The 24299-nt window shown below is 33.9% G+C and overlaps 1 protein-coding gene across 1 annotated transcript in view; it reads left to right on the plus strand.

Moving 5' to 3' along the window:
• Window positions 1-24299, plus strand: part of LOC110018422 (IQ domain-containing protein IQM3-like) — a 30085-nt gene that overhangs the window by 1706 nt on the left and 4080 nt on the right. Inside the window, exons 5-7 of the mRNA XM_020715731.1 lie at window positions 6940-7027; window positions 13097-13243; window positions 13356-13448. Of these exons, the coding sequence (XP_020571390.1) occupies window positions 6940-7027; window positions 13097-13243; window positions 13356-13448 (328 nt within the window). The remainder of the gene's footprint in view (window positions 1-6939; window positions 7028-13096; window positions 13244-13355; window positions 13449-24299) is intronic.

Below are 24299 nucleotides of genomic sequence, written 5' to 3' on the forward strand. Positions count from 1 at the left end.
GATAAAGATCATGATAAAGAAAATTGATCTTGAAGAGATGGAGTTTCTCTCTCTAATCTCTTGAAACTTTCTGTACTTTCTGATTAAGGAAAATGTACGAGGTGTGTTAGGAAGAGAGATGACATATTCTCTAAATCATGCTCTATTTAATCACTATTCATCAAGGGGGTTACAAACCAATAAGATTTATGATAATTTAATAAATTAATTGATTTTTTATTATTAAAATCAATGACATAAGTTAGTAATTCTTATTCATTTAAAGGATTACATGAGTTATAAAATTAATATTGTAAGTTATCATAAGTTATGAGTTAAGATAATTAATAACTTAAGTCATCATAAGTTAAAAAAATAAATATCAGAAGTTATGATAAATTATGACATAAGTTATGAGCTAAGAAAATTAATAACTTAAGTTATCAAAATAAATATCATAAATTCTCATAAGTTATGATATAAGTTATGAGTTAAGAAAATAAATAACTTAAGTTATCAAAATAAATATCATAAGTTGTCATAATTATTACATAAGTTATGAGTTAAATAAATAACTTAAATTATCAAAATAAATCTCATAAGTTATTAAAATAAATGTGAGCTATAAATAAAAAATATAACATTCTTCCACTTGGCTCACTTAATTTTAATAGTACATAACATACTGCACAAAATGCAAGATAAATCCTTCTTTATATTAGTTAAATCATAAATTATTTAATTAGTATGAAATTAATATGAATCATGACGGTTGTGCATCAATTTATCGACACAGTCCCTTCCATGTATCACAATATCAATTATATACTTAGCATAATGAGAATTAACATCATGGTCTCATAATGTTTATTAAAAGACAAATCTTGTTGAACATTATGCAACATAAAGTGTATACTAACGATAAAAATAAGCTTTATAAATGTCATAAATAAGAAAAATTGAGCTCAAAGTATCAAAGTACAAAGAGCATAAAATTAATAAAGGGTTTTGGTAATGTCCATTCTCATGACATGTTCATTAAATGTCTTCGGTGGCAACCCTTTCGTCAAAGGAACTGCAATCATGAGATTAATGCTAATATGCTCAATTGACACCATATGTTTCTGAACTTCTTCCTTAACTGCAAGGTATTTTAATTCCATGTGTTTAACACATTTAGAATACTTGTCGTTCTTGGAAAAGAAGACTGCTGCGGAGTTATCATAATAAATTTTCAGCGGCTTGACAATACTGTCGATAATTTCAAGTCCTGAAATAAAATTCCACAACCATAAATCTTGAATTGTAGCTTCAAAGAAAGCTACTAATTCAGCTTTAATAGTGGAAGCAGCTATGATAGTCTGTTTCGCACTTTTCCATGAGATTGCTCCTTCAGCCAAAACGAACTGATAGTCAAATGTTGATTTTCTGGTATCAACACATTCAACAAAATATGAATCTGAATATTCTATCACTTCAAGATCTTTAGATCTTATATAAGTGAACATGTGGTCTTTTGTTCTTGTAGATACCTCAAAACTTTCTGTGCAGTTTTCCAATGATCTACTCCTGGATTAATTTGATACATGCCCAACATCCCGACAACAAAATTAATGTATGTTCTGGTACAAGTCTGAGCATACATTAAGCTTCCAACAATAGATGCATAAGAAATTTTTTCCATTTGTTTACATTCCAAATCATTCTTTGGACACCATAAGGCTTAATTTATCTCCTTTTTGAATTGGAGCAGCACTTGTTGAGCACCTTTTGAAATTGAATCTATTAAGAACTCTTTTGATATATGTTTTCTAAGGTAGCCTTAACAAACCTTGTGATCTATCACAAAATATTTCAATTCCAATCACATAGGATGTCTCACTCATATCTTTCATTTCAAAAATCTTAGAGAGAATGTTTTTGGTTTCATATAATAAGCTAAATCTTTAGTAGCTAACAAGATGTCATCGACTTACAGAAAGAGAAATATGATTTTGCTCTCACTGATCTTTAGATATATACACTGATCAACAGTGTTTTCTTTAAAACCAAAGGGCGTGATGGTATCATTGAACTTAAGATACATTGTCAGGAAGCTTGCTTAAGTCCGCATATTGATTTCTTAAGTTCACACACCATGTGTTCCTTTCCTTCAACAAAAAATTCTTCAGGTTGACTCATGTAGACCTCTTCATCTAAATTCTCATTCTGAAAGGCAGTTTTCACATCCATTTGGTGTAACTTCAAATCATAATGAGCTACTAGTGTCATGATAATTTTAAATGAATCTATCTTAGAAACTGGAGAAAATATTTCTTTATAATTGATGTCATCTTTCTGAGTGAAACCTTCGTTCAATATTGTCATTCGAGTCGCGCTTAGTCTTAAAGACTCATTTACACCCGACTCTTTTACAACCTTCAGACATTTCAACGATATCTCAGACTTTGTTATGATCCATCAATTTCAACTCATCTTTCATTGCATTTAACCATTTAGAAGAATTTACACTTTTTATGGCTTGTAAAAATGAAACTGGATCTTCATTAACTCTTAAGTCAAATTCGGATTCATGAAGAAAAACCACATAATCATTAGAAATAACAGACTGTTTTTGTCGTTGAGACTTTTTAAGTACTACTTCATGTGGTTTATCTAATATAGATTCATTAGTTACAGTTTCATTGTGGAGTATTTGATCATATATATGTTGTTCTTGTAAGTTGTTAAACTGTTCAACAACTATAGGAATAACAATTTGAGAAGAAATTTTGGGTAAAGGAACTTGAACCCTAATTTCTTGGATCTCCACTTTATGTGGTTCTAAACTCCCACTAACTTCACCATTTTCAATGAACTTGACATTTCCAGCTTCAATAATTCTTGTAATGTGCTTAGGACAATAAAATTTATACCCTTTAGATTTTTCTGGATAACCAATGAAGAAACCACTGGTTGTTCTTGAGTCCAGTTTCTTTTCATGTGGATTATATAACCTTATTTTTGCTGGGCAACCCCAAACACGCAGATGCCTTAAGCTTGGTTTCCTTCCTATTCACAGTTGAAAAGCAGTCTTTGGAACTGCATTACTAGGAATTCTGTTTAATAAATATGCAGCGGTCTTTAAAACATGCATCCGCAATGATGAAGGTAAAAAAGAATTACTCATCACACTTCTAACCATTTTCATTAGAGTACGATTTCTCATTTCTGCAACACTATTTTGTTGTGGTGTTCCTGACATAATGTATTGAGCACATATGCCATTAGTTTAAAGGAATTTAGCAAATGAACCTGGACATTGTTCAGATTCATTGTAAGTTCTATAATATTCACCGTCTCTATCAGACCTGATAATTTTTACTTTTCTGTTTAATTGTATCTCAACCTTAGTTATATTCACCCTCAAGACATCTATAACTTGAGATTTTTGATGTAATAAGTAGACATACCCATGACGTGAAAAATTATCAATAAAGGTGATAAAATATTTCTCTCCACCAAAAGATGGAACATCAAAAGGTCCACAAATATCAGTGTGTACAATGTTAAAAAGCTGTGTGCTTCTTGTGGCGACTTTCTTAAGTGTGTGATTTGCGGGTTTTTTGCGTGTTTTACTTTAATACAATTCTCACAGATGTCAAGATCAGTAAAATCCAATTCATTAAGGATTTCATTCTTTACTAATCTTTTAATTCTTTCTTTGGATATATGATCCAAACGTCCACAAATAAGCTAAACTTTCATTCATAAAACCACGTTTAATACCAATATTATGATGCAAAGTCATCAAAGTGTCAAAGAAAATGTTATCAAGTTTAAGCTTGTATAGGCCATCACAAAGAATACCAGAACTTATGAGGTGATTGTGTTTAAACAAACTGAAACAACTATTTCCAAATTTAAAGGAGTATCCAACATAATCAAGTTTAGACAATGAAATCAAATTACGAGAAACAGAAAGGACATAAAGTGTTTGAAAAATGTCTAAATGATGTCCAGTATCTAAAATCAATCGATAGGTTCCAATAGCTTAAACTGGCGCTTTGACTCAGTTTCCCATGAAGACAAACTTTTCATTTGAGTTCATAATTTGGGTTGTAAGGAATTCATGCATCGTATTAGAAACATGAGTGATACAACCAGAATCAATCCACCAGGTATTATAAGGAACTTTTGTCATATTTGATTTGAAACATACAGAAACACAAAGTTTATCTTTCTTTTCGAACCAGTTCTTACGCTTTTGACACTCATTTTTATAGTGTCCAGACTTTCTGCAAAAGTGACTCTTAATTTCTTTATATTCCTCTTTCTGAATTGGGGTAGATGACACATTAATCTTTAATGGTCCTTGCTTACTATTTCCATTCTTCTTTTCAGGTTTCTTTACAGCTCTTCTTTGACGACCCATGAAATTAATGGAGTGATCTGTTCTTTTCTTAAGTCTTGCTTCATCTTGAATGAGCATACATTGTAGTTCATTCACATTCCACTTATCTTTCATAGTGTTGTTATTCATGTGAAATGGATCATACTCAGGAGGCTAGGAGTTAATGATAATATGCACAAGGAAATTTTCATTCACTTCCATTCTCAGGGTCTTAAGTTTTGTTGCTATGTTCGTCATTTCAACGACATGCTCATGCATGGTATGAGAACCATTAAATTTCATGTTGTTAACGCACTCAATAGTGTCCCAGCAAGAGACTTATCGGCAAAATCAGACTGAGAACAATTCTCAGCAAATTTCATAAATTTCTTAGCACTTTCATTGTTAGAAAATGTACACTTTATGTTGTTTGCTACAGTCATTCACATAAACATTAAGCTTAATCTGTTTGATTTTTCCCGAACTTTATAGAAAGATGTTTGTTTAGCACTGCTAGAATCAGTAAGAGCAGTAGGAGGTTTCTCAGTCGTGAGTGCTAAATCAAGATCCAGAACACCAAGGTGAAACTTGACTTGCTCACGTCATTCAGAGAAATTAAGTCTATTAAAAGTTTGAATAGATGTAGCTTGCAAATGAAGAGAAACATGAGTAGTTACTGCAAATAAATAAAACATGTTTGTACATTAATGCTTCGAACATTAAGCTTACATAGATATTCATATAAAATCAGATTTAAATAATAATAGTGTATTGAAATCTTATTTGGGTGATATAATAATACACGATAATAAATGTAATTGATGTTTGACTTAAATTTAATATAATTGGTAATTGTTTATACTCAAGTGAGACATGTCTATTATCTTTGGATATATAAACATATTTTAACTAAGTATATAAATATACTACAATTATATTCATAGATTATAAAACAAATGATCAAACTTTGGCGATCTAAAAAATATTTTATAATCAATAAATTTTAATATTTTTATAATGAAATGTTAAATTATTTCATAACAAGCATCACATACTCGTGAGTAATTGAATTTATGTAATTTAACGTCTATTAAACTTATTAATTTGGTTACTTTGGTGACGAACAAATTAAACATAACATAGACATTAAATAAATAATAATTTCAATCACGTCAATTTACTTTACTTTTATTGATCTAATTCAAGATCTAATTCACAGCAGAAATTTATTACAATTAGTATAAATAAAATTATATGAAAAATCATAAATTTAGTAATTAAGGCTCTGATACCACATGTTAGAAATTCATGTTTGAAATTCATGACACAAATTCCAAAAATACATAATAGCCAAAATCTTTTAAATTCATGATTTGAACATATCTAAAATAAAGTAACGCATACCTGTATTCATGATGAAGAAATTTGATCTTGAAGAAATTTAATCTTGAATAGATGAAGTTTCTCTCTCTAATCCCTTGAAATTTTCTGTACTTTATGATGGAGGGAAACGTACGGGATGTGTTAGGAAGAGAGATGATCCATTCTCTAAATCATGATCATCCATCAGTGGGATTATAACTAATAGGATTTATGATAATTTCATAAATTAATTTATTTTTTAGTATTAAAATCAACGACATAAGTTAATAACACCTATTTATTTTAGGGATTACATAAGTTACAAATTTAATATCATAAGTTATCATAAGTTATGACATAAATAATGAGTTAAGATAATTAATAATTTAAGTTATCATGAGTTACAAAAAATAAATATCATAAGTTATCATAAATTATGACATAAGTTATGAGTTAAGAAAATTAATAATTTAAGTTATCAAAATAAATATCATAAGTTGTCATAATTTATTACATAAGTTATGAGTTAAATTAATAACTTAAATTATCAAAAATAAATCTCATAAGTTATTAAAATAAATGTGAGTCATAAATAAAAAATATAACATCTTAAATGTCTTTACGTGCTTTCCACATCATGGCCTACCATTAACTTTTGGTAAACAAGCTGCTTGATTGTGCACTTTCAACTTTGCAATATGCAGCATCAAGTTCATTTAATAGAATTCAATGATTATTTACTAAAATAGAAATATTTAAATATTAATTTTCTAAATTGAATTCTGACTGTTTTAATTTTTTAGTGATGTGTTTTTGGCTTGCATGAAAATAAAGCTAAAAGGAAAATGTGATGTACTTGTAGAAAATGCACAATGTTGCAGCTCACAAAGTTGGTTTTGACATTAACTAAACTCAAGTATTATTTGATAAAATGATTTTCCTGCTGAGGTCCTTACCCTTGTAAAAAAGGTTTGTCTAGGATGAGGATACTTTGATTAGTTTATGCTTAAATCAGTTGATGTTCTGTTGAGCATAGCTTTGCTAGCTTGTGAATGCTAGATTGCTCTGCCATTTTGAATCGGTATTTGGGGTATCATGTGGAGGAGAATAAAAAAAAAGTGCATTTCCTATTTGATTTTTTCATATAGATGTAATATTAACAATGAGCATCATGTTTTCTGTCACGTATCCAGTTTCTTAGGGGTTTTTTTTCGTATGATGTGTAGGTTGGATCTTGGTGATGGAAAAAATGTAGACCTCAAGGAATGCCCAAGGGCATTGCTTCGACAACAATGCATAAAATATTTGGGCCCTGTAAGTTCTGCAACTAAACTCCCAACTATAAGAACTTTTATATAACTTCTTATATCTTCAAGTTGATGTGAAGAACTGATATCCTAGAGCTTTCACTTAAATTTTTAATTTTCTGAAATGGTGTAGCAAAATAATATGGATTATAAATGTGAATGGTGAGGTTCTGTTCTGTGGATAGCGAATGCAGCTTTATAATTTGCTTTTCAGAAAAAAAACATTTTGTTTTCTTTTAGGCTAATCTAATTTAAATATGATTTTAATTAAAAAAACTATATCTGAAATTTTAATCTTAGCTTTACTGCCAATGCTAATTGTTGAAATCTGAGAAGATCTTGGACGATTTGATTGGGACAACATAGGAAACTCTTGATTAGTTTATTTCTTTCTATTCTATATTATTTTATTTTTATTTCGAAGTTATTTTCTTTTCTAATTTAAGTTGGATATATTTGATAAGTTTGTAAATTAAGAGGGATTGTTTTCCCTGTATTTGTGTCATACATTTAGATCATATGGATCACGAGAAATATTCCTCTCCAAAATCTGTTTTCTATATGGTATTAGAGATATTTGCCTTAACCTAGATCCCTCAGTGCCTCGGGACCTCCTTCTTGCTGCAGGAAAGTCGTCTGTACCTCTTGTAGAGCTAGAAAATCCCTTCAGCCATGTTGAGAAAATTAGGGCGAAGAAAAACAGTAACGACACAAATCCAAAAGAACACAGAGATTTAGAACCAGATTCTCTCTTGCCATAACAGGAATCTCCTATGCAAGCCAGAACCGGATTCTCTCTTGCCATAACAGGAATCTCCTATGCAAAGAGCTAGACCACCTTCCTGCAAACAACCGAAATCTACTCTTCCCTGCAGGCAAGCTGAAATCTCCTCTTCCTATGCCGGATTTCTCCCTACAGGCCCCTCTTGCTGTTGAAAATATCTCCCTGCAGGTAGCAGGCCCTTCGTCAGCCAACTGAACTTTTTGGCCCCCAAGATTCTCTTCTTGATTGCAGCCACTCTTCTCTGCAACCGGTACTCTTCCTACAGGTTGCATGCCCTCTTCGGAATCCTCCCAACAGCTGGACTGTTCAGTTCAGTTTAGGTTTTGCAGCGGACATCTCATAACAACAAGGACAACAAACATAGCAGTAGCTGTTGGAATCTTCCCTACAGCAGCTAGAATCCTTTCTGTAGTCACCTCTTCCTGCGGGCCCTTTGCCGGAGCTTCTTATTGTAGCTCTCAGCTTTGGAATTCTCCCTACAGGCCCCAAAACTCACTGTGAGCCCTCCTGATTCCTGTTTCCTTTCTGTTGTTTTCCCCAGTAGGGTCGTAGCAGTGGATCTTTCTTCTCTCTCTCCTTGTCGTACGTCTCCTTGTAGCCAAAGCAACCCCAGGTATGCAGCCTGTGCAAGCAGACCTCTGGTTTTCCAGGCTTTCCTCCACCCTTGAAGCAAGATGCAGCCAAGTATCCTACAGCCTGCAACAGCTCGGAATTCTTGCGGCCCTAAACATGAATTGGGTTTACTTCAAGTACAAAATGAAGACGTCTAGTTCTATTCCGAAGTCTATCTTCTTGATGATACACCAATATACCATATCTTCCTATCTTATTAATAGTGGAGGATTTCGACTTGAATAATAGATTAGAGTGTTTCTAATCACATGATGGGGATATTCATGCTCTCATCAACTACTAAGAGAAATTGGTTAGATTTGCCGATGGATCTCACTCTAGGCTTGTTGGGGAAAGGAAATGTGAAAATCTTCAAAAATTTTCAGCTTTTTTCAGAGCTATAAGTTCCCCAACTAGATTACAACTAACTTTATATCAACAATCTCCTTGATGACCTGTGTTGTGTTATTAATTTCATTCCAACTTGTGAATTTCAGGTGGTGGATTTGGGGAAGGTGATTGATAGGGTTTGTACTCAGGGAAAGTTTCTCTCTAAACACACAAATTGTCTCACCTCTATTTTATGTTGACTCCATGTCTCTTGAAAATCAGGTTTTGTTATGTCATTGTTGTTTCTCATCCTCCCAATTTCAATTATCTTGTTGTATTCTCATTTATTTATTACTAAAAAAAATTAGTTTATGTCTATATAACATTTGACAATTCACTAAACACACTAAAAATAACTATTTATTGGGTTGTGTGGAACGATGCAACAAACAAAACATCCGGTGCATATGCGCCGGGTTGTGGACGCATATGCGCTCACACTTGGGCTTGCTCCAGAGGAGTCAGAGCCTATGCACCAACTATGGACACATATGCTCCCATATAGATGCAGACGCAGTTATGTTGGTGCCTAGACGCCAAGTATTTAGCGCCTATGCGCCCAATTTAGGCTAAGCTTCTCGAAAGCTTGATGCTTAGGCGCCAAGTTTGGGTGCCTAAGCGCCATGGGAGGTTTGCAGGTGGAATTTGGTTTAATCCCTAATCGGAGCGACGAAAACTGAAGATTTGTCATTTCTTCCTTCGAAATTCTTCAACGAACATCCGGTGAAGGTGAGGCGTATCGAAGAGGTGGATTTCAGTGATTTAGCTTGATTTTTTGCGTCGGAACAGATAGGAAAGATTATGGAGCGAGTCCTGTACGTTTTCTTTGTGTGTGGAGAGAAAACTTGTGAGTTCTTTGCAAAATATTCTGAATTTCAGTGAAAATTTCTGTTAGTGTGGCTTCGTGGTTTTTTCTCGTTCTCTGGCTTTTCCACATAAATTCTCGTGTATTTTTTCTATTTGCTTTGGTTGTGCTTCTGTTTCAAATTTTAGTCCGATTTTTTATCGAATTGGTGTGATTTCGTTATTTCGCGGTATGGTATAAAATCTAATTGATTCTAAGCCCCGGTAAAGTTGGAGATTTCCTGTCACTATCTTCTGACCCAATACAAACTCTCATACATTTTTGTCATTATCCAAAGTGATATTTGAGGATCTTAAAAGGTGAAAAATCTATATGGAGCTAGATGATATATCTCATTTATTGACGATCATACTAGAATCACTTGGCTAGCCTTAATGAAAGAAAAATCTAAAATAACCCAAATCTTTCAAATTTTTCATAACATGATTCAAACTTAATTTCAATGTTAAATTCAGATCTGCAAAAGTAATAATTCAAATGAATATTTTAACTTTATTTTTAGTTTTTTCTTTAAAAATAAATTAAATTATCCATGTGATATAATGTATTAAAATCCTACAATAAAATGAGATAATTGAGAGAAATAATAGACATCTTCTTGAAGTATCTCGCTCAATTATGATGTCTTATCAAGTTTATAAATATTTTTGGTGGAAAGCAGTTTGTATTGCAACATACTTATCAATCTTATGCCTAGGTAGGTACTTAATCTCAAAATGCATCTTCATCTTTTGATGGTTACATATCCTCACATCAGAGCTTTCTATTCTGCTATCCCATTTAAAATCTTTGGGTGTCTATTCTTTGTTCACGACCATTCCCAAAATCACACAAAAATTAATCCTAAATCTATTAAGTGTATTTTTATTTGGGTGTGCCATTAACAAAATGGGGTATAAGTGTCACTCTCCTATTACCAAAAAATATTATAATTTCATGGATTTCACGTTCTTTTAAGATCAATCATTCTACCCCAAATCTGATTTTTAGTGTGCGAGAGCAAATGATCATCAATTTTGGGACGCACTTGATGACACCTATACCGTCTCACCCCCTACTTCACCTAGCCCTCATATCCCGGTTGAGGATGCCCAACTAACCCAACCAACCAAACTTGAAGTCCAGAACAAAGAATTTCGTGTATATTCAAAGAGATGGAAGAATCTTGAACAGGTGGAAGACAACTTGTATTGATTCAACACAACTCAAAACAAAACTCGAATCCACATTAACCTAAAACTGTGTGAGGAGTTTAGTAGTCATGAGGTATCCCCTTCCCCTTATGATGCTGGTAACAATGAAAGTTGTATTAGATTTGCAATTCGGGATTATGTAGCTTATGAGAAACTTTCTTCATCCTACAAAGCCTTCGTTTCTAACCTTGATGGTATGTAGATTCTTAAATTCATTCATGAAGAAGCTCTTGAAAATCTAGAATGGAAGAAAGTAGTTGAAGAGGAGATTCAAGCATTAAAACATAATGGTACATTGGTTCTTACTAATTATCTCGGGATAAGAAGTTGGTTGAGTGCAAATGGGCCTTCAACATCAAATATAAAATTGACAGGGGTATTGAGATTCAAAGCTAGACTTGTTGCGAAAGGTTTCACTCAAGCCCATTGGATCGATTATTAGGAGATCTTCACATCAGTTGCCAGAATTAACGCTATCAGAGTCTCGTCTTAGTAGCAGTTAATAAGGAATCAAGACTACATCAATTTGACATAAAAAATGCATTCCTGAATGGGATCTAGATAGAAGTGTATATGAAAATATAACCAAGATTTGAGAATAATTCTAACAAACACCCAGCCTATAAACTCAAGAAGTCTTTCTATAGGTTTAAGCAATCACCAGAAACGTGATTTGAAAGGTTTGCTAAAAGTATGAGATCTAGGGGCAGACCCAAGGTAGGGTCCACGAGGGCAATTCATAAAAGGTCCATCACAGGTTACTGCTCCTATGTATGTGAAAATCTAATGGCAAGGAGAAGTAAGAAACAAACGATTATTTTTAGAAGCAGTGCAGAATAAGAGTATAGAACACTCGCCTTGTGAATTTGTGAAGGGATCTGTATTCAAAGATTGTTAAGGAAACTGGAATGTACCTCTAGCAGGCTTATACAGATTTTCTGTGACAGTGAAGCGGCTAGTGGTATTGTCAAGAATCTTGTGTATCATGACAGGACCAAACATATTGAAATTGGTTGACACTTCATCTCTGAAAGATTAACTTGGGATTTATATAGCTAAGTTATATCTCGATACACCAACAAATTGCTGATATCTTTGCCAAAGCTGTTCTTTTAAGCACCTTCTCGGAGTTCAATGCCAAGCTTGGTCTTTACAACATCTACGGCCCAAATTGAGAGGGAGTGTGGAAATTTGATAAGATTTTGGAGGAAATTTGAGAAGATCCTGGAAGATTTGATTGAGACAACTTAGGAAACTCTTGATTAATTTTTTCCCTTTTAGTGCTATATTATTATTTTTTTATTTTAAAATTATTTCCTTTCCTAATGTAGGTTAGATATATTTGGTAAGTTTGTAATTAGGAAAATTTTTCCCTATATATATATATATATATACATATTTGTGTGCGCGCGCGCTATACATGTGAATAAAATGGATCAAGAGAACTATTCCTCTTCAAAACCTGTTTTCTACGCTACTACATATTTGCTTGGGTACTGTGTGGGAACGTGCTGGACATCAGTGTTTGGAAAAATATTTAGATATTTGGAAGGGATGGAGTATTGGCGCTTGTTTCATTGAACATAGTGTTCCTAGAAAAAGTTGTGACCAATTTTCAAAAATCTCCTCTTATTTATGACAAAAAAATAATGAGGTTGACTGCCTGTTCGCTTTTACGTTTCTCTTGTTAGCAAGTACATACGGGTTGAGGCGTTAGAATTATCTTACAACTTATACGTACGTGCTCTACCAAAAAACTGAATTTTTAAAATGTTTAACATAGCTTCTACTTATCATCTTCATTGGCCATATCCCAACAAAATGGTGGCGCTTTATACTAAAATTATTTTGCATACATATCTTTATCTGTCAGTAATTTGAAACTAAGAAATTTTCTTTTCTTGATATTATGAGCATTTTCAATAGAATGTTATTAAAGTATTTTTCATATTTCATTTCATGATATTTCTGTATTCTAATTGAAACATCAAGAAGCTCCAATAAGAAAACTAGGAGAAAAAACTGCTATATCATATTCTATTTGTCTTTCACACTTAAATGTTGTTAGAGTTGATAGCTAGAATGAAAGAACAATTGTTAATCAACCTGTTAGCACTTCTGTCTCCCATGTTTAAGCATTGAATTTTGGTGAATTTTGGTGTCATTTAGTTTAATTGCATTTCACCTCCAATTTGTTATTTTATACTGCATGCGACAAACTCGCTGATTCAGCAAGAGCGCGAGCACTATGAATATGTGCCAGCTGATGGAAAAATTGTGCACAAGCAAACAGCTGAACCACTTGATACAACGAAGGGGCCCGAGGGAGCAAAATGGATATTTGTAATGTCTACTTCAAGGAGATTGTATGCTGGAGTGGTACTATTAGATGCGAGACATTTTTCCAGTTGCTTGTTCTTTTGCTAGAAAATTTAAGAGATATCCAAACTCAGTAGCGTGGGCTAGCTAATTTTTTGCTCATTTTATCCAGAAACAGAGGGGGGTGTTTCAACATTCAAGTTTCCTCGCAGGAGGGAGTACTGTAATAGCTGGAAGATTCACGGCAAGGGGTGGATTTCTCCGAGTAAGATTTTTTCAAACACAAATGGTCTCTTGTATTCAATGATTCCTTTTATGGAATTCCTGCCAATTAGAACAGGAATTTATTTGGAAGTTGCATGCGGACTCAAAAATCTTGATGTTTTTCCCTGCCATGGTTTTTTTCTTAGAACATTGATGCCTGCAATGGGAAAATAAGCTTGTGGTCTTCTGAGAGAACTTTCATTGCTTAGTAGTGTTAAGGTGGCGTGTAAAGTAGGCACTCTATTAACTTAGAATCAAGAAAGTAATGTTGTGCCTTATATGGGATTATTAATAGTACGCCTATTCTAATAATTTTAGAGTTTTGGCTTAAGTTTATAATTTTAGAAGTTAATAGTATTTTATCTTCCCATTCATTCTAAGAGGTTTTTTTTTTTCATAATATAAATAACGATACTTAATTTATCTAAAATTAAAGAAAAAATTAAGTATAAAAAAGTATATTTAATTAAAATTAACTTCATTTGTTAAATAAAACGTAGAATAATAAAATATTTTTAAGCAATTAAAAATTATAATTATTGAAAATAGATCAATTGTCAAATCCATGTTCTATGTTAAATGTAAAACATTTAAACTAAACTAATGACGATAGCATAAGCCTTCTAACTATTAGGAGAGGAATATTCTTTTCAGTTTGAGTTTTTATATTAGCTGAGTGTGGATTGGTAAAAAAAGTGCATATTATATAGATTATATTAGGCAGATTATAAGGAGTGTGGATTGGTAAAAGAAGTGCATATTATATAGATTATATTAGGCAGATTATATAAATATGTTTCAAACTTATATCAAGTTGAGTCCTTCTTGAGTGTTTTTCATGACAAAAAATAAAAAATAAAAAATAAAAAATAAAAAAAAATCCTGCCAAACTCAACTTCAAATCAATACCAATTTGAGTTTTCATATAATTATTTGTTATATAGAATATTTAATACTTATATTCTCTTATACATTTTTTTCTTTAACTCAAGCTATTTTTGATCGAGCCAAAATCAACCTTGATTATGAGTTCAAGTGAGGGTTTTAACATAAGCTTGAATCTATTTTGAGTTGAGTAAAACTTAGAGCAAGTTTCGTTATATTTAATATTCATGGATGCAACTTTTGCATTTTCTTTTTGTTCTTCATGGATGAAACTTTTTCATTTTCTTTCTGTTCTTTTGACATTTAAACAAAAAGAAATATTTTTTAAAATAATTGAATCTTATACAGGCAATGAGTTTTCACAATGATTGTAATTTTTTAAGGTTTCTATAGATTTTTACAGCCTCATTTGGGTCAATAAAAATAGTTAAAACCTGAAATAGCTCCAAAATTGCTTGAAATTTGATTTGTCTTTAAAATTTATTCAAGTATTTTTTTGAGTTCGAGTCGATTTGGAGGTTTTATTAAACTTCAAATCAAATTGAGTCAACTTGTAATAAAAAAATGACAACAACGACGATGATGATGAAGATGATAATAATAAAAATAATAATAATCATGATGATGATATTAATGTTGATGATCATAATGATGATAATGTTAATGTTTATATGAATAGTAGTAAGAATAATAATTGAAGTGTCATCAACAAATTTTTATCAAGTACAAATCTCGATGCAATTTTAAGGGATTTTTTAAATTCTTACTCAAGATTATCTGGACCCCAATTTTAGTAAAGTTGGACTAATCGTCTCAGCAAGATGATCTCAATGATATTAAAATTGGTTCAATCCGAGTTCAATCAAGCCCCCAGATCAAGTCGTTGAAGCACAACTGAAGTTTTTGGATCATCAATTGAATAGTCAAATGAAATTTAAATTTAATATATTTATAATCAAATCGAGTATCTCGATGAGAGGAATTCAATAAGCCTAAGATCTCGCTCAATTCTGAGGTCAGTAAGGCACTAAAATCTTTAAAAAATCACATATGATTAAGGGGGAGCAATATGGAACCGATCAGTTGGTTAGAAAAGCTATGAACTAAAACACCAAAATGTCCCTTCGCAAGGAGATATAAATAGGTCAATCTCTTCACGATAAGAAAAGCTTGATCGGTATTGTAGTAAGGTTGCAAGGCCCTTCTTTGCTTCGATCCCATGAACAGGATCATGTCATGCAAAAGGGCTCCAGTGTCATTATTTTAGGTCCTTTCTAAAAAGGCTCGGAGTCACTAGCTTGTCTTATCATCATATGATTCCTTTTTCCAAATAAATCTTCCTCTCGGATCCTAGAAATGATCCGAAGAGGGGAGGAATCAGAAAGATAAGATATACGACAAACGTTAAACAAACAAATTTTGAAAAGAAATGAGAATGACTTGTGTAAAGTAATCCTCGTGTGACAGGTCAAGAATGTACGTCCAGAAGATATCAGATCGAAACTTTCTAAAATTCAATCTACAAAAAAAATCCCTACATATGCTACCTTTGTATCCAAAAAGTCAAATTTTTGTGCTTGTTGTGGGTTCAAGAGTACTCCCGAAGGAACTTATCCCTTTGGATAATTTCTTGGGAGATGAATAAGAATACTTTCAATAATAAGAGTCTTGCTTACATTATTTATGATGTCTATTTAATTGGGAAGCCAAAAGATTCTTATCATCTCAAGATGGGAATCCGGATGCTTTCAAGTCCTATACTGGGCTATAGGTCTGAGGGGAATCACTGTAACAACTACGGGTGGCGACGCCTATGCATGCAGGGCCCACAAGACGATATTAACGACTCTTCAAAGGAGTGATTGGGCTCGAAAAAGGTGTCAACATGAATGAGAGGAATCCCTAAGTAGATAGAGGTAGCCGGGTCAGGACACCATAGATATGTCATCAGAAGCTACGAAAAACTATTATGTCCGAATGGTTGCAATCCACCGGAGGTTGTTTTTCCTCCTCCGCTCCTTTCGGTGGATCGCAGTTGTTGGTCGAACACAGCTTGCATCCAGACGCTGGACGTAATATTTTTTTCCCAAGCTATGGAGACTCTAAGTCCACTTGATTGTGAAGGTAGTCAACCCAACCTTACCAAGCTCCCTTGTCAGCAACCCATGAGTTGCGTCGTCGAAGGAAACTCGGAAGACCTAAAGTCAGATGAAAGAAATCTCTAATTTCCTATGACCCTCTAAGAGGTGAAATAGGTGAAAGTGGGAGTTATACCCATCAATTAAATGATGAAGACGCCACTGGAATAGAGAAGAATAGAGAGGTCCGACTATAAAACCAAAAAGCTCACACAAAAGACTTGTGCTCCTGTCTGAGTTGGGGGAGCCTCTAACACTCTATTACATGTTATACATCCACTTAGCTAGAAATTTATGTTGGGCTTAGTCGATTGAAGGAGCACAAGGGCTTCTCCTCGGAACATGTAAAATGATCTAAATTACTAAGCGTGGAGACCCTATTAATTATGATTTGGGAGACGTTCATGCTATGCATACTCGTTTTAAATCTGGCCAAAGGTCATGCAGGAAAATAATTTTTCTTTTAAATTGGGATATTTTAATTCTAAATTTTGATTTATCTTGATTTTATTTATTATTAGAATTTTTGAAAGAGTGATTTTGGGTCCTTAATGATTCTAGATTGCACTTTTATAAATAAATCTAGACAACCCACAAAGGTAAGAAAGAGAAAATTCAGCACACAACATAATGTAAACAAGCTAAGAATCAAATAAATACATAAAAGTTCAGGTGTCACTGTGTTAGCAACATGTACTAGAAACAGGAAAATACGACCAGGCTCTGCATGTACATGCTTGATCTTAAAGCTATAAAACAATAGAAAATTTGGACTTAAGGAACAAGACCTGAGCAAGCTGCTCCTGGTCCTTATCACTTGGTTCGGTGCGTTAAGCGCCTAAGAACTCATGTTTGTACCTTATTTTAGATATAGACTCTCCAAGAACTTTAAACAAATACATGAGAAAGTCCAAAAAAGACTTGATTTGCAGTAGAGTTAGTACTAGCTATATTCATGTAACACAGAATGAGTCATGTCTGGTGGGAGAACTTAGCAGAACCTACAAAAATGTTATCCTTTAAATCATTATTTGCTCCCTTTTTATTTTTAGGCACGAATCCTTGCAAGAAAATCACCCCTAAATATACTAATGCATATTCTCATACCTAGTAAAGACACAAAGGTAGCACAAAAATGCATGACTAGGCAACAAAACAAGGAACAACTGTCAGACATGTAAAACATTAACTACACTTTTGCCCTTGTCTAGCAAATCATCTAAACATAAGGTGACCTAATCACAACATCTAAATATGTGTGAAGTGCAGGGTAAAGTCTAGATATATGACTTTTACGGGGTCGATAGCACTAGCCCCATCCTAAAGATCTAAGGGATCTAATGTATATCACCCAAAAGGAGTTTTAAAATAGTTGACCTCACATACAACCTAATTTTGCTAAATGCATAGTATTGAAAATATAATGGACTATAAAATGCGATTCTGTAAAATGCGATGTGACGTACGCTAGAACCCTTGGAATCTTAGCACAGTCATATATGTGTTGGTTATGATGCAATAACTCACATTGCTCACCAAGATCTACTCAACAAATAATGTTCGTTAAAGCATCATGATCAACAACGAGTTGATCATCTAACGAATCAAATTTGCTATCAAGACACATACATAATGTGCATGCGACATGCAACAAGATTCAACACATCGTGATCACTCAATCGAGGTGTGTAATCACGACAAACGCCTAAAGACGATTTAAATATTATGCAAAATACAAATGACAAACTTGTACCAAATGCAAAGTGACACAATCAAGTGCACACATACTGTGCACTTAACGAGTTCAGTGGCTTCAGAGCATGACCCGAATTCAACACACAATATGAAATTCTTACGACATTTAAATGAGATTTCAGAAAGAGTGAGGCAGCGCGGTCTCTGTTTAGAAGATTTACACACTAGCGGGTTTGTTTTACTAGTCACAACTCACCAAGGATATGTAACTATCGAGCCACGCACATATGGTGGCATATGTATGCGGCGATACCACAAGTGTCGGTTCTTGAGGAGACACCATGTGCAAGCAAATGCCCAAAGATAAAGTTTGATTTTTCTTTTATGCAATAGTATTTAACATATCACATATCATTTGAACATGCATTTTTTTGTTTGCACAAGCATGAATTCAAGAAATTAACATGAAATACAAGAGATGCGACATGTGAATAAGGTTAGACAATTGATCCATTGGATTGACAGGGAATGGTCAACTAGATATTTTGGCCAACAAGGGTCGGTTGAGTTGGGGTGGCTGTCCAGACCAAAGTGATTGGTAGATCTGGTCGTGACAGCCGATCAAACCAGAGCGATCGATCGATTGGGCCGGGGTGGCCGATCATAATAAAGTGATTACATTATTGAAATGACAGATGCAAAGCATCATGAAGAGCATGCAGGTAAATGTGAACCAACACATTTGATGACAAATTAAACTTGTTCTAACGATCTCACATTGGATCTAGGATTTGATGAAGTCGTAGTTATTGTCCGTCAGACAACGTAATAGAGTGCTTACCTTTAATTGTTGGCAAAACGCGAAGGAGTTTTTTCACGAAAAGAAAATCATGAAGATGAAGGTTTTCCTTCACGAACATAGCCTTCGTGATCTAATGAACAAGGATCAAAGGATTTTATCATTAGCTAAATCGAGGTGGCCACCGAACAATCACAGGGTTATCAGGTTCCCGACCGATCAGGACAATGTGCTAAAAATTTGAGGGGAAATCTGAAAGATTCGTAGGGGTTAATCAACAGAAACGGCTCCTTAACGCTCCTTAACCTATCGTTCTTCTCTAACACATAATCCTAAGCTTAATTCTCAAACATCAGATCTAAAAAGGCTTGCTAGGAATGAAATTGTGAGAATTTGAAGATTGTCTCACCTACGCGGCGGTTGGTGACAGGTGTTGTGGGCTTGCTTCGATCTCTGACCTCACACCGGTGAAGATGGCTCCATTTCTTCTTCAAAGAAGGAAGAAGTTCTTCACAAGGAGGAATACCAACGCATCTCCAAGAAAATCCCTCCGTTCCTCAGTTTTCTCCAGAAAAACGAGAAGGTTGATGAAGGAAACGACAGAAAAGAGAAAGAAGATGAAGAAAATAAAAAAGATGAAGAAGCTAGAAGAGTCCTGAAGCTTTTCTCCTTTTCTCTTAAAAACTCTCCAAAACTCTCTTACAACATCCACTCTTAATTCTCCCAAAAATTTTGTTCGAATAAGGGATCCTTTGCACGATGCCAGCAGCTCCCGCTATCGAGGCCATCTCTTCTGTGATGTCCATGGGATATTAGCAACCCAACCGTTCTTTTAACGTGGGTTTCCATGCAAAATGACAACCATGATTTCCATCCCTTGGTCTCCTCCATAAATTGGTAAAAGAACCAGGTTAAATAGAGGATTTGTTACCCTGCAGGTAAGGCACGTCGGTTCTAAAATCACTTTTTAAACATTTGAAACTCGAGCGTTGAAGCGGGCGCGAACGCGAAGGGCACTTAGCTTACAATATTTTCACACTGGTTACTAAAGCGCCGCAGAGCGCTTGGATTGTCGAATGTCGTAGGAAGTGGGTTGGGAACTCAAGCTCCTAAGGAACAACTTGCGATCCGAGAGGTGGGTGCTCAAGCGCCCATAGGCCATTGTGCGCCTCCCTTGCGAGGTGCCAAACTGAGTTGTTGGCGCTTGAGCGCCCAAGTCCCCAAGGGGCTTGCCTCTTTACTTTTCCCTCCTGCGTGCGCACAGCTTCGTGCTGATGGCTTTTTACAGGTCCTTGGACTACCAGAAACCTTTTAGGTGTAAAAATAGGTTCTCCAAAGTTGATATAAAAATCGAGGATGTGTCACATCAAGCAGATACCGCTGGTCGAGGCCCCAAAACGGCTTGTAACGATCTGAACCCTAATTTGCACCCTAGGCGTTCGTTAAAAGGATTTATAGATCCATAAGCCGCGAGAAACTACATATCACTAAAATACAACCTCGTAACTTAGAAATGCTCACTTTAAATATTTTATATCAGAGATTTTATCATCAACGAGCATTCCAAACACCTCGTGAGTGTATCGGTCTGAATTTCAATTTTTCCATAACGTGCATCAAAGAGTTTTATGACTTCCCTTGATCACGAGAGACTTTAAATAGAAGGGGAATGACCTTTAACAAAAGAATGATCAACAGACGTGTCCTATATCAAAATTGATGCCACCCAGCGACGAGTTTCCCAAGTAAGACCGAATTAGCAACAACTCGGGTTTCGTGCCAAATATACATATCAGAGGGTTCTAATGGATGTCTCAGACTGAGAATCAACACATGCATCAAGTAAGGTTTCATAGCGACCAATTTGGCATCCTACGCGCGTGCATCAAAAGTGATACTGATAGTTATCGACGGAGCCTATTTTACGAATGAAGTTTTTTTGGGCGACTTCGACTTTCTTTGAAGCAATTCAACTTTCTTTTGCTTGACATAACATTTAGTGACATCTTTTTTTCATTGAGTGGCCTTCAAAAAACACTTTTGATATTCTAAATGCAATTTCATGGTTTATTTTGAGATCAAATAATATTTGATCAACTTTAATGATAATTGAAGCATTCTAACACTGGTTTTGTGACGTCTAGTATGGTGTCCTTTTCTTAATGTCATTTTTCTCTCTTCACAAATTGGAATCTATTAATAACCCAATTTAAGATCAATTTTTAAAAAAAAATGATTGTCACGTAAACAATTAAACAATTCTTTTTTATTTGAATTAGAATGTTTTATCCTTTTTTAAACTTTATTTTAGTAGTTTTTAATTGATGACAATGTGTGATTTATCTCTCTTTTCAATTGCATCCATAAGATAAAATATAAAATTAATCTAGGTAAAATAAGATTTTCTTATGATATTTTTTGCTAGAAGTTCATTAATTTCATTTTTGCATAACTCAAGGTATTCTTAATTCATCTAACGGTTATGTGCCTTAGTAGGGTTATTTTTCTCATTAATGCTTCTTCATGGGAAGAGAAATTAAATGAGTTTTTTCTTTTTCCAGAAAGAGAAGGATTACATTCACAAACTTTATTTTTGAAAATCTTGCTAAGCTAAAGAAATATTTTCTATTATTTAAGTATGTTTAAATTCAGAATAATGCAGAATAAAGTGGAATACTTGATTGTTTCATTGATATGAACGGGGGTATAAATAACCCTTACAAGAATCATATAATAAGAAAATTAATAAAAAACGAAATGATATGAAAAAAAAGATATATCATTCGATATCTCCAATAATTAATTCATATTAATTATTAGTAGATATAGGAAATAACATAAAATAGGATAACAAATGTTTCCTAATTCAAGGAAATAAATATAAAATAGGAAAGAAAATATCTCATTATATTAAGGAAATAATTTATTCCTCATAATTTCTTATAGGAATAAATTATTTCCTACTATAATTCTTAACAGGAAAGACAATCAATATCGTAATTTAAATTAGGCATTTCAACACTTCTCCTCAAGTTGACATGAAAATATCTTTCAGAGCCAGTTTGTACACTAAACCGTCGAACTGTTTTTTTTGTGAAGACCCTTTGTTAGAATATCTATTGCTTGGTCGCCAGAAAGAACATACACCATGCAGATATCTCCTTCGTCAATTTTTTTCTTTGATGAAGAGCTTGTCTATCTCTACGTGTTTTGTTCTATCATGAAGACCTATCATGAAGGACAGGATTGTAGTCGATGACGATGACAGACTTATTATCATAATACACCTAACAGGATTGTAGTCGATGGCGATGACAGACTTATTATCATAATACACCTTTATTGGTGGCGAACTATGAATTTTTAACTTATTAAGAATTCTTCTAATCCATAGAACTTCACATATCCCATGAGCCACATATATGAATTCAACTTCAGCACTCTTTCTTGCCACGACACTTTGTTTCTTACTCATCCAGGTTACTAAGTTTCCTCCTAGAAAAGTGCAGTACCCTGAGGTTGACCTTCTATACAATCCCAGCCCAATCTGCATCTATAAATGTTTCTTTCTGTAAGTGCTCATTTTTCTTGAATAGTAATCCTCTTCCGGGCGTTCCTTTCAAATACATAGGGATCTGATAGGCAATATCTAAGTGATGAGTATTTGGAGAGTGCATAAACTGACTTACTATGCCAACAGCAAAGTCTATATCAGGACGAGTGTGTGAGAAGTAGATTAGTCTTCCCACTAGTCTCTGATATTGTTTTTTGTTAACACCATCCATTTTATTTGTCACTTGTAACATTTTAGTTGGTTCAATCGGGGTTGTAGCTGATTTGCACCCAAATATTCCGAATTCACTGAGTAAGTCGAGTACATACTTTCGCTGATTAATAAAGATCCCCTTCTTAGATCTGACAAACTCAATATTGAGAAAGTACTTTACATTTCCTAGATTTTTAATTCTGAATTATGTGACTCTTTCTTTCAATGTCTCAATTTCTCTAGCATCATTTCTTGTAAGGATAATATTATCGACAGAGACAATGAGTATAGTGAATTTATCAATTTCTGAATGTTTGTAGAACATAGTATGATCAACTTGACTCTGAGTGTATCCATATTTTGTAATCACCTTTCCCAACCTCTGAAATCAGGCGCGAAGAAATTGCTTGAGCCCATACAAAGATTTCTTCAATCTGCACATTTTGTCTTCTCCAAACTTCTCAAATCATGGTGGAAGATTCATGAATACCTCCTCTTCTCATTCACCATTTAGAAAAACGTTTTTTATGTCGAGCTGATGCAAGAGCCAATCATGGTTTGCTGCTATGGACAGTAGAACACGAATGAAATAAATCTTGGCTACCCGAGCGAATGTCTCATGATAGTCAATTCTGTGAGTTTGAGTCAATACTTTTGCTACTAATCTTGCTTTATATCTTTCGACACTCCCATCAGCTTTGACTACTTTTGCTACTAATCTTGCTCTATATCTTTCGACACTCCCATCAGCTTTGACTTTAATAGTGAAGACCCATTTACACCCAACAATAGACTTTTCTCTTGATAGAGTGACAACTTCCCATGTTTCATTTTTCAAAAGAGCATCCATCTCTTCCTTTACTGCTATTCTCCAATTTGGATTACTAGGAGCTTCCTGTATTGTTCTGGGTTCATATAGATTAGAAATTTTTGACAAAAAAGTTTGATGTTTGTGTGAGATTTTTTTGTAGCATGGGTATTTCGAAATGTTATATTTGGTAGTACAAGAACGTGTTCCTTTTCTAAAGGCTATAGGAAGAACCAGATTCATAGCCTCTGAAACTTGAGCTTCTGTTGGTGAAAAAATAAGGTCAGGATTGAAATTTACCTGTGTTTCTTGAGGACCATCATTCTGTTCTTCAAATTGGGAGGGAGCTAAAGCTTCAATTTGGACATTTTTCCTTTTATGGAGCCTTTTTCTGGAATAACCCAGAGGTTCTGCTGTCGTATTATGCAGTATTTCTCCCCCTGTATTAGACAAGATAATTTCATGTTTCTCTTGACTAAGATTCTTCTGATTTTTGTTACTTTCAACAACTATTTCTAGTTCTTTGTTTTCACGGACTTCAGATGTACTTGGTGTTAAAACAACTCTTGGTAATGGATTAGAAACTTGCCAAAAATCATATTCTCCATATGCATTTTACTCCTTATAAAGTGGATTTTTATGAAAGAAGAGAATATTTTCCATGAAGATCACATCCATACTAATATAAGTTTTCTTGGTGACATGATTAAAGCATTTGTAGCCCTTTTGGTTTGAAGCATATCCAAGGAAAATGCATTTTT

Source organism: Phalaenopsis equestris, unplaced genomic scaffold (assembly GCF_001263595.1).
Source record: "Phalaenopsis equestris unplaced genomic scaffold, ASM126359v1 Scaffold000022, whole genome shotgun sequence".
NCBI classification, from domain to species: Eukaryota; Viridiplantae; Streptophyta; class Magnoliopsida; order Asparagales; family Orchidaceae; genus Phalaenopsis; species Phalaenopsis equestris.